At 37.2% G+C, this 16,605-nt stretch overlaps 1 protein-coding gene across 3 annotated transcripts; it reads right to left on the minus strand.

Moving 5' to 3' along the window:
* Positions 1-2,983: 2,983 nt before the first annotated feature.
* LOC112576269 (E3 ubiquitin-protein ligase TRIM33-like) lies at positions 2,984-15,371 on the minus strand. 3 transcript variants are annotated; one of them, XM_025258606.1, is made up of 8 exons: positions 15,115-15,371; positions 13,412-14,501; positions 12,359-12,412; positions 12,083-12,136; positions 10,178-10,336; positions 9,668-9,826; positions 8,843-9,022; positions 7,194-7,963 (listed from the first exon to the last, which is right to left on the minus strand). In XM_025258606.1, exons 2-8 carry the CDS (start codon positions 14,483-14,485, stop codon positions 7,931-7,933), a joined length of 1,713 nt encoding a protein of 570 aa, XP_025114391.1. In that variant the 5' UTR covers positions 14,486-14,501; positions 15,115-15,371; the 3' UTR covers positions 7,194-7,930. The 3 variants fall into 3 exon arrangements, with proteins under 3 accessions (XP_025114393.1, XP_025114391.1, XP_025114392.1); XM_025258607.1 differs by having other exon boundaries at positions 15,230-15,367; XM_025258608.1 differs by lacking the exons at positions 7,194-7,963; positions 8,843-9,022; positions 9,668-9,826; ... (2 more) ...; positions 12,359-12,412; positions 13,412-14,501 and adding exons at positions 2,984-3,268; positions 3,621-3,767; positions 4,642-5,717.
* Between the last annotated feature and the right edge of the window lie 1,234 nt (positions 15,372-16,605).

Here is a 16,605-nt window from a genome sequence, read left to right on the forward strand (position 1 = left end):
CTTTGTCCGTGATACAGTAGACTGTGATAAATATTACAGAGATAGTGATAATGAAGGGAGCTCTTAACCCAGGGACAACAACTAGAATGCTTGTCATTTGATATCTACATGTACTGCCAATGGAGATAATACTTTCTGTGTGCCACGTCACTATCTCCAATCACTTGTACAGACCGAGTGTTTATTAATGTAAGTGATTTCGTGACTAGAGTGCTGTAGAAAAAAAGCTGTTTAGTTCGATTCGTTACTAACAATCTTATCTAAGTATCCTCGTGCCTACCATCCCCTACTTGTGTAATGTTGTCTTTGTCACTAATGTCCACATTTTCTGACGACAGTAAACTTCAGTGTTGCCTCCATTAGAAGCTTATCTTCATTAGAGCTTTCACCCGTTAAAACCGTTCTTTAGAAAATCAACTGACTAATTTACACGGCAGACACACAGTTCAGAACAATAACAATATTATGACTGATTAAGCTTTGTATATTTTCAAAATGTATGATGGCGTGTGTTTGTTTAAGTATGTTGTTACGAATTTAATGTTTTGTCTGTGCGAGGCCGCCGACGAAGCTATGTAACTTTGCCAGAAATAGCGGTGCTGACGTCAGGCGCATTACGTCATTTTCTGTTTTACTTTAGCATCTAGAGGTATCCATGGAAACAGGAGAGTAGCGGAGGTCCGATGTTTCTGGTGACTGGAGTGACTTTGTTACCGGAGAGATGACATCGCAGATTCTACATTTGTCTTAAACGAGCCAAGTTACCGACAGACGGAGATCAGAGGAATAGAATCTTCAACTAACCTGTTCTCTTCCTCATTTGTCATCAATCCAACCGTCACAGTCGTAATATTAGTGTTTATATTTTATTATTGATCAGTATTTATTGTCTGTGAAGAATCTGTAGTTGGATTTCCTAAAACAAAATTATTTCTGATGCGAGCTATGACTCAGTGCCTCATGAAAGTGTTTAATCCACCCACACAGTCCGGAGAGTCTCTTTCTTTACGCAGAGCACAGAAACTGTAAGTAGTAATTGTACTTATTGGGTAGCAGAAGCAAATCACAACGGATGATTATTTTAATTGTTGATAAAGAGTAACTTATAAACAGCCTTTTGAAAATTAATGAACACAACCAGAAGCCAAAGGTCGTTTCAAGGTATGTAACAAATTTACAGCAGCACTTATGTGTATACTTTCATAGTGTTTACACAATATATTTTATTTGCTTATATAATATATCATCCCACTCCTCTACATCCTAAGAAGTTTTCTCTCTTTTCTTTATGTGTGTGTGTAGGAGGGGTAGGCAGCTCATCCATTTTTTTTTTGTTAATGTCTTTCAACTGGAAAGAATCTTACACAGATGCAATGTGTACTCGTCTTGTTTTGGATAGCAAACAGACTGAAGAAACAAATTCAGTGGAGCTCTCGTTGGTAATATCAACGCCCAGGTTGGTGTCATCCTCAATCACAAAAATATTCTAGTTTTATTCTCTCAGCCTTCTTGGTTCTCTGATATTCTACTATTAAGTCTCCGGAGACCGATGTAGGGAGGGGCTGTCACCCTGAAAACAAAACAAAAACAGAGCAGCAGCGTAACAAAGCCTTAGTGCCTTTACTTATCAAACCAAACAAACGTTTGTACAAATGTTAACTTTACTAAAATAAAAAAAAGTCTTTACGCCAACTCCAGGAAATAGTTAAGACAAGTGTTGTGATTAGTCTAACAACCTAGTAACCCATAGACAAGGACACTACCTTTGCTTTTAAAAAGGCCGCATGGCGGACATTTTGAGTATGAGTAGTTTATAGTTTGTGAAAGCCAATTCCATTACCGGACGTTGGAATTTCTGGGTTTTGAAAAAAATTAATTTTCCAGACTGTGACCCAAGAGGTCCGTTAATTGGGAAAAATGTGCAATATTGCAGAATATGTAAAAAGATATAAAGAAATTTATGTGTTTATGTATTTATTTTTTGTTTTCAACCCTGCATGACTTTCTTTAGTAAAATTGATCTTTAAGATACAGTGTTTGGTTGTAAACATATATACATTAAGGATCATGCTTAGAAAAAAGAAAAAGAATTATAAAGAAAATAACTATTACAACAACAAATGAAGCTAATCATGTAAAAAAATTCCTTTGGGCACCGAGACACCCACCGATCTATGTTTCCTGCTATCGGTTTCAGTGTCTACTGTCCGTAGTCTGGCGTTTATGATAGCGTGCATATCTTACCTGACTAACTGAACTGGTATTACTAAAGACAGCAACCAGGATGTGTAACATTGTGCTGCAACAGGTCCTGTCCGTTTAGTAGAGGTGAAGGTCGTTGATGAGCGTCACCAATACCGACTCGACTCCCGACTTTAAGTCTCCCGAGTTCTTTTGCGAGCGGCATCGGCATCTACATATAAATACCTGATATTGTTATCTTATGGATAAAGTATTGGGCGGAGGGTGAGCACCCAAGCTTGGCCTCCGTCTTTAACTCTGTCACGTACTTTTCCATAAATATTTTTTTTGTAACTGTGTACGATAAAAATGCTTAAAACCTTCCGAGAAATGTTAGGTAGGAGAAGAGTGATTTCAGTTTACCGTGACTTGATGTACAAAAAAAAGAGTGTTTGATTAATGACTAGGGCCTTATTTATTTAAATCAGTAAAAGCCTTAGCTGAATTTCTCCATATGGAGTATTCCTCGGCTTCAAGAAACATTTCTACAAATCAAGGCTAATAACACACTTCCACTGTTTTAACTGCAATTTTATCAAATTTACTGTGAAAAAATAAACCTTCTAAATATTTTTTCATATCTCACCTAAGTCAACATATGCACGTTCGTCTAAGGTCTCTCTTATTGGACTCATTTTATATATTGAGATGTTTGTAGGCTTTTATTTTCATTGAGCAAGGATTTTAATTTTAATTTGGGAATAACATTTGTCCTTAAGTTTTACGTGCTCATTAGAAAAGAAAATACAACTAAACATTCAATCATGCTTTGTGTAAAAAAAAAAACGAGAAAATAAATGAATGATACTCAGCTTCATCTCTTACACGTAGACCAAACCACAAGCCATCCACACTCAGAGACATGAAGACTCACACATGTTTGGTAGTAGAAGAGCTGACCAGGCCCGATGATAACGGAGTCTTGAAAGTCTGTAGGCCATTGTGTCACAGTCAGGTGTGCAGGAGAGATTTTTGTCACACCCAGTTCTAGCTCGTTGTATCTACCTGTTGCTGCGTCCACTCTGACCTGCGTCAACATCCCAGTGTCATGACATGTCAAGCTGTGACAGCTCATTAGGATGACAACATGCAATAAAGGATGTCAATCTTTCAGTAAAGCTACAAGCGTGACCATAGAAAGAATGTATTGCTACTCAATTCGTCTTCTTTAAGCTCTTGTCAAACTTGTATCAACGATCTCGAAAAAAATTAGAAAAAAATTCAGACTGACTTTTTTTGTTTGTGTCTGTACCCTGTAAAATAAATCAAAATCACTAAAAATATTTGTTTATTCTGAATTCCGATTTATTAAGAACAGCTCTGATCATCATTATAATCACCATCATTGTTATCATCATAGTTTTAGTCAAATATCTTACTTCATACAAAACGTTCGCCAACATAGGGTCACGTGACACGACCACCCCGTTACCGAAGGCCTGAGGCTCTATCTTCTCCGCGGTCCTGTTGCCGTTCGTCAGACGAATGTTGGTTCCACAGTTGTCGTGGAACACAAGGACTGGTGGCTGTGCGTCCAATTGTAAGTAATATTCTTTTGTCCATGAAAATTATTATCAATCTATCTATAAAGTTTTATAATAAATAATTAATAATAAATAATTAATAATAAAAAATAACAAAAAAAATATAAATCATTATTATACTGTATTAAATATCTGAAATGTTTTGTCATTAGTGTTATTGCTTACATTTTATTTCAAGCTCTAAACAACAGTCACAACAGGATGTTGATAAAGATGTAGACAGTCAAATTTCGTCTGTTTGCTTGGACCGCTGTATGAACAGGTAATGGATAAGTATTTAGTGCTACTATGTAGATACTTAGCGTCCTCTTATACCTTTTACAAGAGCTTTCTTTTACTTACTGGCTTATGTTTAGATCGTGTATGTGTGTTTGCGCGCGCGCATTCGGTTGTATCCATTTAAGTCCAAATATAATGGGTGAGTAAGGTATCACACGCAAAAATACAAAACGAAAGTATGCTAAAAATCTATTACAATGCTTTCTAAAATTATACATTGCCTGAACACATGTCACATGACCAGACTGTTTTCACAATGTATTTTAAGATCACTTAAAGATTCTGAAGACATGCTTGTTAAAAACGTATGTACCAGGATGTTCTTAGAATCCAGCTGGCATAGATACCATAGATATGGCAAACTTGCTCTCTCTTTCTCGCTATCTCTCTTTCACTCACACATATATACACACACTAGATATAACACATTTTTCTCTTTATCACTAGCTGCGGATTCAAGAGAGGGTAAAGAAAGGATTCTTAAGAAGAGAAAGATGACTAGCAAACAAGAAACTTGTTTTGATGTTCCAGGAAACCCTTAAAAAATTCAAAGTAATTAAAAATGAGAAAATTTTACCGTTAATTCTGTCTTCTGCTTCAACAAAAGGAGATCGTCTTCTATCCGTCTCACATCTTCTTGACAGCACTCTACACTTGACAAGGGCTTCACCCACACCTCTCCTTGCAGGTCAGTGCTGAGGTCAAGGCTGTTGACCCTGTCTGTCAGAGCCTGTGTCATGTGTATCAGTGCAGGACGTGGTGACACTGCAACTGCTCGCGTCACAATGTGTTTGTGTGACGTCACCTTCCCGAGACGGATGCTAAGGTCAGTCTTGACGTCACGTAATGAATTCCTGATTTGGAGATGTGACGTGCGAGTGTTTTCCTTTAAATTCTTACGAAAATCTTTCACCAGCTTCAGAAGACGGTCACATGTCTTGTCCACCCGCGCCATGTCTTCTTGTTCGCTGACATCAACTTCCTGTAGACGTGACGTCACCTGACCTATAGCCTGCTCTAGCTTCTGCTCCGCTTCTACCAAAATCTTCGCTAGGTCGGTAATTGAAATTTGAGCTGACTTTATTTCATGTTCAAGATAGTTTGTTTCTCTGCATACTTTGTGTTTGTTAGCCTTACAGGCTGAGCAGACAGCGAGGCGGTGCTCGCAGCAGAAGAACTCCGCGTGTTTGTCGCCGTGGTCAGCACACAGTGCAGGGCGGCTGGCAGCCAGACGTTTAGGTGTCACAGTGCTGACACTCTCTACATCGTGGCTACGGGTGGCAGAAAGCTTTCTGTGAGCCTTTGTACACGGTGTACACATCATGTCAAGACACTGCATACAGATGAAGTCCGCCCTAACGTCCTCACACACACAACAAAGGTGATCTTTACTCAGCACACGAGCGCTCTCCACCAGCGCTTCCATCACAAAGTCTGTCGGCAGGGAGTCAACAGTGTCGGACGAACTTCCATCTGACTGCTCTACTATAGGACATCTACACATCAGACACCCGGCATCACGTTTGGAATCCATTAAGGTAATGACACATTCTCGACACAGGAGATGACCACAGGGTAGAATCTTTGGTGTCGTGAAGTCATTCGTGCACACGGCACACTCTCTTTCGTGTGGCTCAGCCATCTTGGAAGAATCTGAAGCTACAAAACATTCAAAGATAATGCACAGTTTGCAGCCTTAGGTTAGTGATTATCTCTGTAGAATAGAATTTAATGTGAAGACATTTAAGGTAACAAGACATAAAGGTAAATTGCATTCCTTTGTTTTTTAAGATGTATTTTCGAGTTAAACCAAAACAACAAAAACAGGAGTATAATTGAAAAAGGAGAAAGGTTTTATTAAAAAGAAAATATTTTGGCAGGTTGTCAAGAGTATAGGACGAACCTTGATCTGACTGCTCTAGGGAAAGACACCTACACAGTGAACGACCGGCTTCATGTTTGGAATCCGTCTAGGAAATGACACATTGTCGACGCAAGAGATAAGAAGAAGGTTAAATCTTTAGAGTCGAATGGCCTATGCACCAGGAGGGGCTGGATGTATGTGACGTGCAAATATGGACTAGGATAGCACTAGGACTCCCTCTACACCAGTCCCTTTATTGTATGTACAGGTAGTCCTCAGGTTACGACGGTCTCGAGTTACGTCGTTTTCGTGGTTACGACACTCATTCCCACTTACAGCGACAGTGATAACAAAGCAGCGTAGTGGGCTGATTACTGAGATGGACAGATTATTGGCGCTTTGGTTGGAAGACCAAAATCAACGCCGTATCCCTGTGAGTTTTATGGTTATTCAGGAGAAGGCTAGGGACTGTTTGAGGCGTTGAAAAGAGATAAAGGGGAAGGAAGTGAAAGTGAAGAATTTGTGGCGAGTAGGGGTTGGTTTATGAGGTTTAAGGATCGTGCCAATTTCCATAACATTAAAGTGCAAGGTGAAGCTGCTTAATTAGTGCTGATGAGAAAGCAGCAACTGAGTTTCCTAATGCATTGGCTAAGATAATTGAGGAGGGTGGTTACTGTGCTCAACAAGTGTTCTACGTGGATGAGACAGGTTTGTTTTGGAAACGTCTGCCTAACCTAACACTGTTTATTACTGTTACAGCACTTACATTACAGTATTTCATTATTAAACGTACTGTACTACAAATATTTACTGTACTTATGTTATTGATAACTATGCAGGGTACTCTGTTGGATAGGTGTTTGGATAGGCTAAGTGTTTGCAGTACTGTACTGTTATTACGGTACAGTACTATATCAACGTATGATCCGACTTACGTCGAAATTCGGTTTACGACGCCGCGTTAAGAACGGATCCCCGTCGTAAGTCGAGGACTACCTGTATTTGTATTTTATTTTGTCTAATAAATCTCTTGTTTATTACTAACAATCTTATCTAAGTATCCTCATGCCTACCATCCACCACTTGTGTAATGTTGTCTTTGTCACTAATGTCCACATTTTTTGACGAGAGTAAACTTAAGTGTTGCCTCCATTAGAAGCTTATCTGCGTCAGACATTTAACCCGTTAAAACCATTCGTTAGAAAGTCAGCTGACTAATTTACACGGCAGACACACAGTTGAGAACAATAACAATATCATGACTGATTCAGCTTTGTTTATTTTCAAAATGTATATTGGCGTGTGTTTTTACTTATGTGTTTTATATTTCATTATTGATCAGTATTTATTTTATGTGAAGATTCTGTAGCAGGATTTCTTAAAACCAAATTATTTGTGATGCGAGCTATGAAGGAATGCATCATGAAAGTGTTTAATCCACCCACACAGTCAGGAAAGTCTCTTTACGCAGCGGAACAGAAACTGTAAGTAATAAGTTTACTTATTGGGTAGCAGAAGCAAATCACAAAGGATTATTATTTTCATTATCGATAAACAGTAACTTATGAACAACCTTTTTAAAATTAATGAACACACCCAGAAGTCAGATGTCGATTTAAGGTATTTAACTAATTTACATCAGCACTCATGTGTATACTTTCGTAGTGCTTACACAATATATTTTATTTGTTGAAATAATGTATCATACCACTTCTCTACATGCTAAGAAACTGTTTACCCTCTTTTCATTATGTGTGTGGGACAGCAATGCATCCCATCCAGTTATTTTTCTATTTTATTTTTCTAACCCTAATATCTTTCAACTGGAAAAAATCATACACAGATGCAATGTGTACTCGTCTTGTTATGGATAGCAATGACATTGACGAAATAAATTCACTGGAGCTCTCAGTGGTAATATGAACGCCCAGGTTGGTGTCATCGTCGATCACTCAAAATATTCTAGTTTTATTCTCTCAGCCTTCTTCTTCTCTGATATTCTTTATGTTCTCCAAGATGTAGGAAGGGCTGTCACCTGTAAAACAAACAACAGAGCAGCAGGTACAAAGCTTAGTTCTTTACTTATCAAACAAACAAACGTTTGTACAAATGTCAACTTTACAAAAATAAAACAGTCTGTAAGCCTACTCCAGGAAATAGGTAAGACAAGTGACAAATTGACAGAAGAACCGCACCAAATATTACAAATAATACAAATATTACAAAGGTTCTACCTCCCTCATAGTTTTAACAGGTGGAACTACTGGAGCTGCCAACCGAGGCTCATTTGTTTCAAAGAATATTGAGATTTTACTCGGAGGCGGGGATAACTGTCGCTTCTCCCAGACTAAGGAGAGGATGCACTGACGGATAATTTTCTTCCTGTGTTGTGATTAGTCTAACAACCTAGTGACCCAGAGACAAGGACACTATCTTTGCTTTGCTTTTGCTTTCGGACATCTTGAGTGAAAGTAGTTTATAGTTTGTGAAAGCCAATTAGCGGATCCATATCCATTATCGGACGTTGGAATATTTTGGTTTTGAAAAAGCTTTAGAGACTGTGACCGAAGAGGTCCTAGTTTATTAAGAAAACTGTGCGATAGTGTCAAAGAATTCGTATGGTTATGTATTTATTTTTTGTGTTTTCAACCATGTATTACGCTCTTTAGTAAAATTAATCTTTAAGATACAGTGTTTGGTTGTAAACATATATACATTAAGGATTATGCTTAAAAAAGAGAAAAAGAATTTAAAAGAAAATAACTATGACAACAACAAATGAAGCTAATGAAGTTTAAAAACAAATTCCACAGGGCACTGAGACACCCACTGATCTATGTTTGTTTTCTTCTGTCCGTGTCAGTGTCTGCCTGTATGACTCACTGTGGTGTTTTTGATAACCTGTGTCTCTTACCTTAGTAACTGTACTGCTAACATTAAATACAGCAAACCAGGGTTGTGTAACATTTTTTGCTGCAACGCCCTGGTCCTGTCCGTTGATGTAGAGGTGAAGGTCGTTGGATGAGGTCACCAGTAACCCGACTCGACTCCCGACTTCAAGTGTGCTGAGACCTTTTGCGAGCGGTAACGGCACCTACATATAAATACCTGATTTTTTTTTTATCTTATTAATAAATTATTGGGTGTGAGCCCCCCACCTTGACCTCCGTCTTTAACTGTAACACGCACTTTTCGACAAATATTTTTTTGTAACTGAGCACGAGAAAAAATGCTTGAAACTTTCCGAAAAATGTTAGGTATGAGCAGATTTTGTTTAACGACTAGGGTCTGCTTTATTTGGGTCAGTAAAAGCTTTAGTTCAATTTCTACAAACTGGTTTTCCTCGGCTTCAGAAAAGATTTTTACAAATCAAGTCTTATAACACACTTCCATTGTTTTATCCACAATTTAGTAAAGTTACTGTCCAAAAAAATCAAACCTCCTAAATATCTTATCCTATCTCACCTAAGTCAACATTCACGCATCCGCCTAAGGTCTCTCTTATCGGCCTCATTCTACATATTTAGATGTCTGTAGGTTTTTATTCACAGTAAGTAAAGATTTTAATTTTAACTTGGGAATAACATTTGTCCCTAAGTTTTACTTCCTCATTGGAAAAATAGAGAAAATCCATCAAAACGTTCAAGCATGCTTTGTGTAATAACAAAGTGAAATTAAGTGAATGATACTCAAATTCATCTCTTACACGAAGACCAAACCACAAGTCATCTGCACTCACAGACAGGGAAGCTTGCCGGTAGAAGACCCAACCGCGTATGATGATAACGGAGTCTTGCAGTTCTGTAGACCACTGTGTCACAGTAAGGTGTGCAGGAGAAATTCTTGTCACACCCAGTGCTAGCTCGTTGTTCCCACCTGTTACTTCGTCCACTCTGACCTGCGTCAACATCCCAGTGTCATGACATGTCAAGCTGTGACAGCTTATTAAGATGACTATTTGCACTAAAGGATGTCAATCGCTCAGTAAAGCCACAAGCGTGAAAAGAGAAAAATGTATTGAGACTACTCAATCCGTCCTCGGTAAGCTGTTATCAACTTGTATTAACGATTTTAAGAAAATGAAAACAAAATAATTCAAAATGATTTTTTCATTTGCGTCTGTACCGTGTAAAACAGAAAATTAAATGAAAGTAATTTTTATTCTGAAGCCCGATTTATTAATAACATTACTAATCCTCATTATGATGATAATCGTTGTTATCATCATAGTTTTAGTCAAATATCTTACTTCATACAAGACGTTCGCTAACATAGGGTCACGTGACACAACCACCCCGTCACCGTATGTATTCAGCTTTATCTTCTCCGCGGTCCTGTTACCGTTCGTCAGACAAATGTTTTTTCCGCAGTTGTCGTGGAACACAAGGACTGGTGGCTGTGGGTCCAACTGTAAATAATATTCTTTTGTCCATGAAAATTATTAACAAATCTATAGTGTACTGTGTTTATTAACTAAAAATGTTTGTGTATTAGTGTTATGAGTTGTATTTGATAATTACTTTTTCTGCTGACATCTACAATCAAACTCTACGGAAAGTCTTGTGTCTGTAAGAGTCCACTTCCCATACATTAAATCCCATCACACATTAACCTTTACATTTGTTTGAAGAATTTACAGGTGAAAACGTGCATTCTGAAATAAATTTAATGAAATTACAACAGACTGTGTGTGTATCTTTAAGTTTTTATGTAGGGAATTGGGATATGAACTTTTGTGATTAGGGATTTGTTAATTACAAGGTTAGTGCTTACATTTTTTTTATCTTTAAACAACAGTCACAAAAGGATCATGATAAAGATGTATAACAGTTAAATTTTCTCTGTTTACTTTGAGAGCTGTAGAAACAGGTAATGAACAATTAGTTAGTGATCAGTGTAGATACTTTGTGTCCTCTTAAACCTTTTTACAAGAGCCTTCTCATAGAACTTGCTTCTGTTTAGATCGTGTGTGTGTCTGCGTTCGGTTGTATCCATTTAAGTTCTAATGTAATGGGTGTTAGGTATCACACACAAAAATACAAAAAGAAAGTATGCTTTGAATCTATTACAATATTACAATGCTTCCTAAAATAATACATTTCCTGAACACATGTCACATGACCGGACTGTTTTCATAATGTATTTTAAGATGGTTTAAAAATTATGATGACCTGCTTGTTAAAACTTATGTACCCCCATGTGGTAAGAATTCAGCGGGCACAGATAACACAGATATATGGCAAACGTGCTTTCTCTCTCTGTTTTGAAACACACATACACGCACACTACATATAACTCCATTTTCGCTTTGTCACTAGCTGCTGATACAAGGGAGGGAAAAAAGGTTTCTTAAGAAATGGAAAAAGACTAGCGAACAAAAATATTGTTTAAATTCTACAAAATCCCCGAAGGATGAGAGAATTAATTTGACAGATCTTATCCATAGAATACTCTTCATTTAATAAACAAAGTCACTGATGTCATTCAATACCTTACCTATTACCGACCTGCAGTCAAAGACTTTTATCGAACACAAGTATATGTGAGTGTGAGCGCGTGTGCATACGATTGTATTTGTTTAAATTCAAATTTAAATTGTGGGTGAAGAAACATTTGAAATAGTGAAGCCGTTTCTTACAATTTCAGTATTTAATTCTGTTACACTTGAATGATAGGACCGCTTCCTTCTTGCACCTACACACACAATGTCCAGTTGTCATCACTTGTTCACAAAGGTGTCGACGATATGCGTGTGTAGGATATGCGCTATATAAATCTTCACTTATCATTATTATTATATATTGTCAGAGCTTTTTCTGCAACACTGGACTGTGTTTAGTTTGTGTGTATGTGTGTAAAGGTTGTGTCTGCTTTAGTTTAAATGTTATATGCTCACTCAAATGCAACATTTACTAAACCGGTAAAAAAGTAAACCTGACCAAAATAAGGACAAATATTATAATGGAATGTTAGATGCTTTAAACTTGTTGATGACTTTCTTTAAAAAAACTGTAAATGGAAAATTATATACATACCATCTTCCAGCTGTTAGAGCTTTTACAGTTAAGGAAATGAAGCAAATGTTCAAAACTGTTTCTATACATGTTTTATAATATATATATAGACGATGCTAAAAATATTGAAAAATTGTTACCTGGCTTTTCTTTACAAACTTTTTCTTTTTGGAAGAATCACTTGGCAGGTAAGGCTAGTAACAGAGAGAGAAGATTGAGAAATATGCGATGGACTTGGACTGCTAAATGTAATATTGCATTCTTCCCCTAAATGAGTTACTCGTGAAATTTCTAGGCGTGTAATGTGATAGAAAATAGGTGAAAAATATTTTACACAACTTACATACATACTTGCATATAGCTACATTAATACATATATCAGGAGTAAAAGTAAAATGTGTAAAAAGATTATTTACCTTAATTTGCTTATCAGTCTTTTCCACTTTGAACGAGCAGCTTGAGAAGGAACTCTATTAACAGACAGAGAGCATTGAGAAACATGTCATTTGATGATCCCCAACTTGATTAACAGTCTGAAAACAAGACTCTTTTAAGAATTTTTCTTTGAGTTAGTTTGCGTATTTAAAAAAAGATTTTTATCATTTACTGCTTCTCTTTATTTTAATGTTTATTCTTTTCAGTTACTCTAAAAGACATTTAGTGGGACAGAGACAGAAAAGGTTGTAAATCGTTGACTTCATTAAGTCGTTCACTTGCTTCACTGACCACAACTGATGGCTCTTATATTTGTTTCGTCTTGTACTTAGCGCAGTTAAATAATATAGATAAACATATTAAAGTTTAAAAATCTTTTATATGTATATCACCAAAAACAGTTATTTATTAAGATTGCATACTAGTTTCACATACCATTAATATGGAGTCTTAATTTGTCTGTTACTGAATGCATTTGATGTCGTAATTAATATAAAGGTAAAAATAGACATTTAAAAATGAATGGTTTGTCCATAAATATGCATATCTATACACTTTTATAATATAAATTAATACAAATAATACAAATTTAATGTGTAATGTATAAACCTATTACAAACATCAATATAGTATCTTAACATACATAACAATTACTCATTACAGTGTTATCCCAAATAAAAAATTCGAATATAATTTACTAATAAATAACGGGTATAAGAATTTTCCTGAGGAATTACCCTAAGTGACTGTTACTTATACGACCAAGTTAATATAAGTATCAACCGTTATCACAAACACGCAGAGTGACACTTTTTTCTCTTTCTCTCAAAAATGTCTACAGATTGCATATAACAGCACAGAATGGGATTTTATGTACACATAATCCTTTCTCTATCGCATTGTAACTTGGACACACTCCAGCTGGATACTTCTACCAGACAGGAAAGGACCATGAAAGAAGGATGAGGGAAAGACGAGGAAACCTGTTTTTTTTAACAAAAAACAAATTAATAATACAACAAAAGGCAGTTAACCTTTTTTTTAAACTTAGTCTTCAGCTCCTCCAATTTCAGGAGCTCGTTTTTTATCCGACCCACAACATCTTGACTCCATTCTGCACTTGAAAAGGGCTTCTCCCACACCACTTGTTTCAAGTCAAAGCTGAGGTCAAGGCTGTTGACCCTGTCTGTCAGAGCCTGTGTCATGTGTATCAGTGCAGGACGTGGTGACACTGCCGTGGTTCGCATCACAATGTGTTTGTGTGACGTCACCTTCCCTAGACGGTTGCTCAGGGCAGTCTTGACGTCACGTAATGTATTCCTGATTTGCAGATGTGACGTACGTGTCTTTTCCATCAACCTCATACGGAAATCTTCCACCAGCTTCTGAAGACGGTCACATGTCTTGTCTACTTGCGCCATGTCTTCTTGTTCACTGACATCAACTTCCTGTAGACGTGACGTCAGCTGACCTATAACCTGCTCTAGCTTCTGCTCCGCTTCTACCAAAATCTTTGTTAGGTGGGTAAGTGAGTTTTCAGCTGAATGTATTTCAAAATCAAAATCGCTTACTTTTAAACATTCACTGTGTTTCTGAACCTTGCAGAATTTGCAGACAACGAGTCGGTGACAGAAGCAAAAGCTGTCCGCCTGTTTGTCGCCGTGGTCAGCACACAGTGCATGGCGGCTGGCAGCCAGACGTTCAGGTGTCACAGTGCTGAGACTCTCCACATCGTGACTGCGAGTCGCCGACATCTTCTTGTGTACTTTCGTACAGGCTGTACACAACATGACCTGACACTGCAGACAGATGAAGTCCGCCCTGACGTCCTCACACACACAACAAAGGTGATCTTTACTCAGCACACGAGCGCTCTCCACCAGCGCTTCCATCACAAAGTCTGTCGGCAGGGCGTCAACAGTGGCGGACGAACTTCCATCTGACTGCTCTACTATAGGACATCTACACAGAGGACAACTGGCATCAGGTTTGGAGTCCATCCAGGAGATAACACATTGTCGACACAGGAGATGACCACAGGGTAGAATCTTTGGTGTTGTGAAGTCATTCGTGCACACAGCACACTCTCTTTCGTGTGGCTCAGCCATCCTGGATTCTAAGTTACTGATTATAGGAAACATACAGACACGTTAGAGGGACAATAACACAAATTTAATACAAGAAAATTAATGTAAATTGTGAAGTATTGCTTCAGGATTTTTTGCAGACATTTCTATATTTGCTGGTTTTCTTAACCGTGCTCCGTGACATGTATGTGTGTTGTGATTACAAGAAAAAGAGCAAAGGAAGGAGAGACTAGAAAAGAAAAGCGAAGGAGCAGCAGAATAGTGAAAAGATAAAATATTTTTCTCTTTCTAAAACAAAACATGAGAAAGTCTCCTAAATAGAATATCAGAAAGTTATTCGATTATAATACTGCTTTTATTATTTCTCATTGATGATGTAAAATTTTCCCACGATTATTCACAAATATTTTAATGTCATCAGCCTTGGCAGGTTGTTTCAGTGACAACCTATTTTTTCGCGGACATTTACAATCGTATTAACTTTCTTATTTTAACAAAGACCAGCACCCCCCTTGATGAAATGTAAAGTAATGCTTATGTCAGTAGGTTCTCTTTTGATTATATTTATTCTCTAGAAGTTACCAACCACTAAAGCGTACTGTAAAGTAACTAAATACCTATTGACTGTCATTACACAACGACTGACCTACCTGAGTCACACTGTAGCTCACAAAGATGGCGGTTCGCTGTATCCACTGACCCAGATGTTGGCGAATGTGTTAACGATAAGCAGTGTATTGCAATGTTATGATACTGTTTACTTACTGCCTCTCCTTCTAATGAACGAGTCAGGTGAGGGTTGACTGCCTGGCCGGACAATATACCTCAATATTCCAGACTGAAATGTCCAAAACGTTTTCTTTCACAACGAATTCTCGCTATCACGACAGGCGGAGCAGTGACAATAAGAATCAGGTCACGTGACGTTTATAAGAATTACATCTACTAATCTGGGAATTCCCGTTACAGTAGTTCGATCCACTTTTCGTTTCGTTCCTTTTTTTATTTTATTTTAGAGAAATTGGCTTAGATTACAGCGATTACTTTTTAAAAATTCTTTTGTACATATACAGTGACCTCTATCTATTTCTGTTGAACCTCGTTCAAAAACATTATATATCATGATCGGTTATTCTGCCACAAAGTAAGAAGCGTGGAGTGTGTAAAGTGGGATGGAAGACCTGATTAGACTGTGGATGGTGTGATCCAGGGCTCAATGTGTTGCATTGAATAAAAGCTGTATTCAGTAGCGTACTCATCACCTGAGAAAAGATTCTTTCTTTGTAGAAAGGTTCCAGAAAAGAAAAAAAAAAGAATAGAAATGAGATTACAAAAGTCAACACAGCGGTCGTTCGAGCTAGTCTCCGGGTGGCTCAAATATTGAGTTAGGAAGCCAACCATTTTCTGAAGGTGAATGTCGGGGAAAGTACATTCTGGCTGTAGTATTATAAATATGCTCGGTAAAAAAAGTCAGTTGAAGTCGTCAGGTTGTCACGAATGACAATCACAAGACTAGTAGAAGATTTGGGAAACGATCTTATGTTGCAGCTAAAGTTTGAAATATTTTCGAGTGTCAGAGGAGTTTACAAAACGTAAGTGACACTGGTTAATTATTAATGTTCATTTGTGGTATAAGTACTGCATTTGAAATTACTGAAGAAGGAAATGAAAAAAAAAATGAAAAGAGGAAATGAAAAGCATCAATGGAACAATCACTGGCGGAGACTTGCTTAGAGAAATGTCGGAAGTTGTTGATGAGCTTGGTCTGGACTGGAGTAAGTGGCGATCCCTCATGACTGTGGGACTTCATCAGTATGTTGGTGTGTTTGTTTACGTTTGTGCTTTATATTTCATTATTCATCACTATTGATTTTAGACGCATATTCTATAGAAGGCTTTTTTGGGGATATATTTTAAATTTTCTTTTGTACAATATTGAACAAATACACACAAAGAATTGTAAATATTTTAGTAATATCGACTACGCTATATACAGGTTAACATACAATAAAGACAAAGAGCTAATAGAATTAAAGAGAATTGCATAGTCTTACAAAACTCACTTTTGAGTTTTAAGTAGATTAATTTACTTATGAACAGTAATTTTAATTAATTAATATAGCCTGAAGCTAATGCCTATT

The sequence above is a fragment of the Pomacea canaliculata genome, linkage group LG11, assembly GCF_003073045.1.
Source record: "Pomacea canaliculata isolate SZHN2017 linkage group LG11, ASM307304v1, whole genome shotgun sequence".
In the NCBI taxonomy this organism is placed as follows: Eukaryota; Metazoa; Mollusca; class Gastropoda; order Architaenioglossa; family Ampullariidae; genus Pomacea; species Pomacea canaliculata.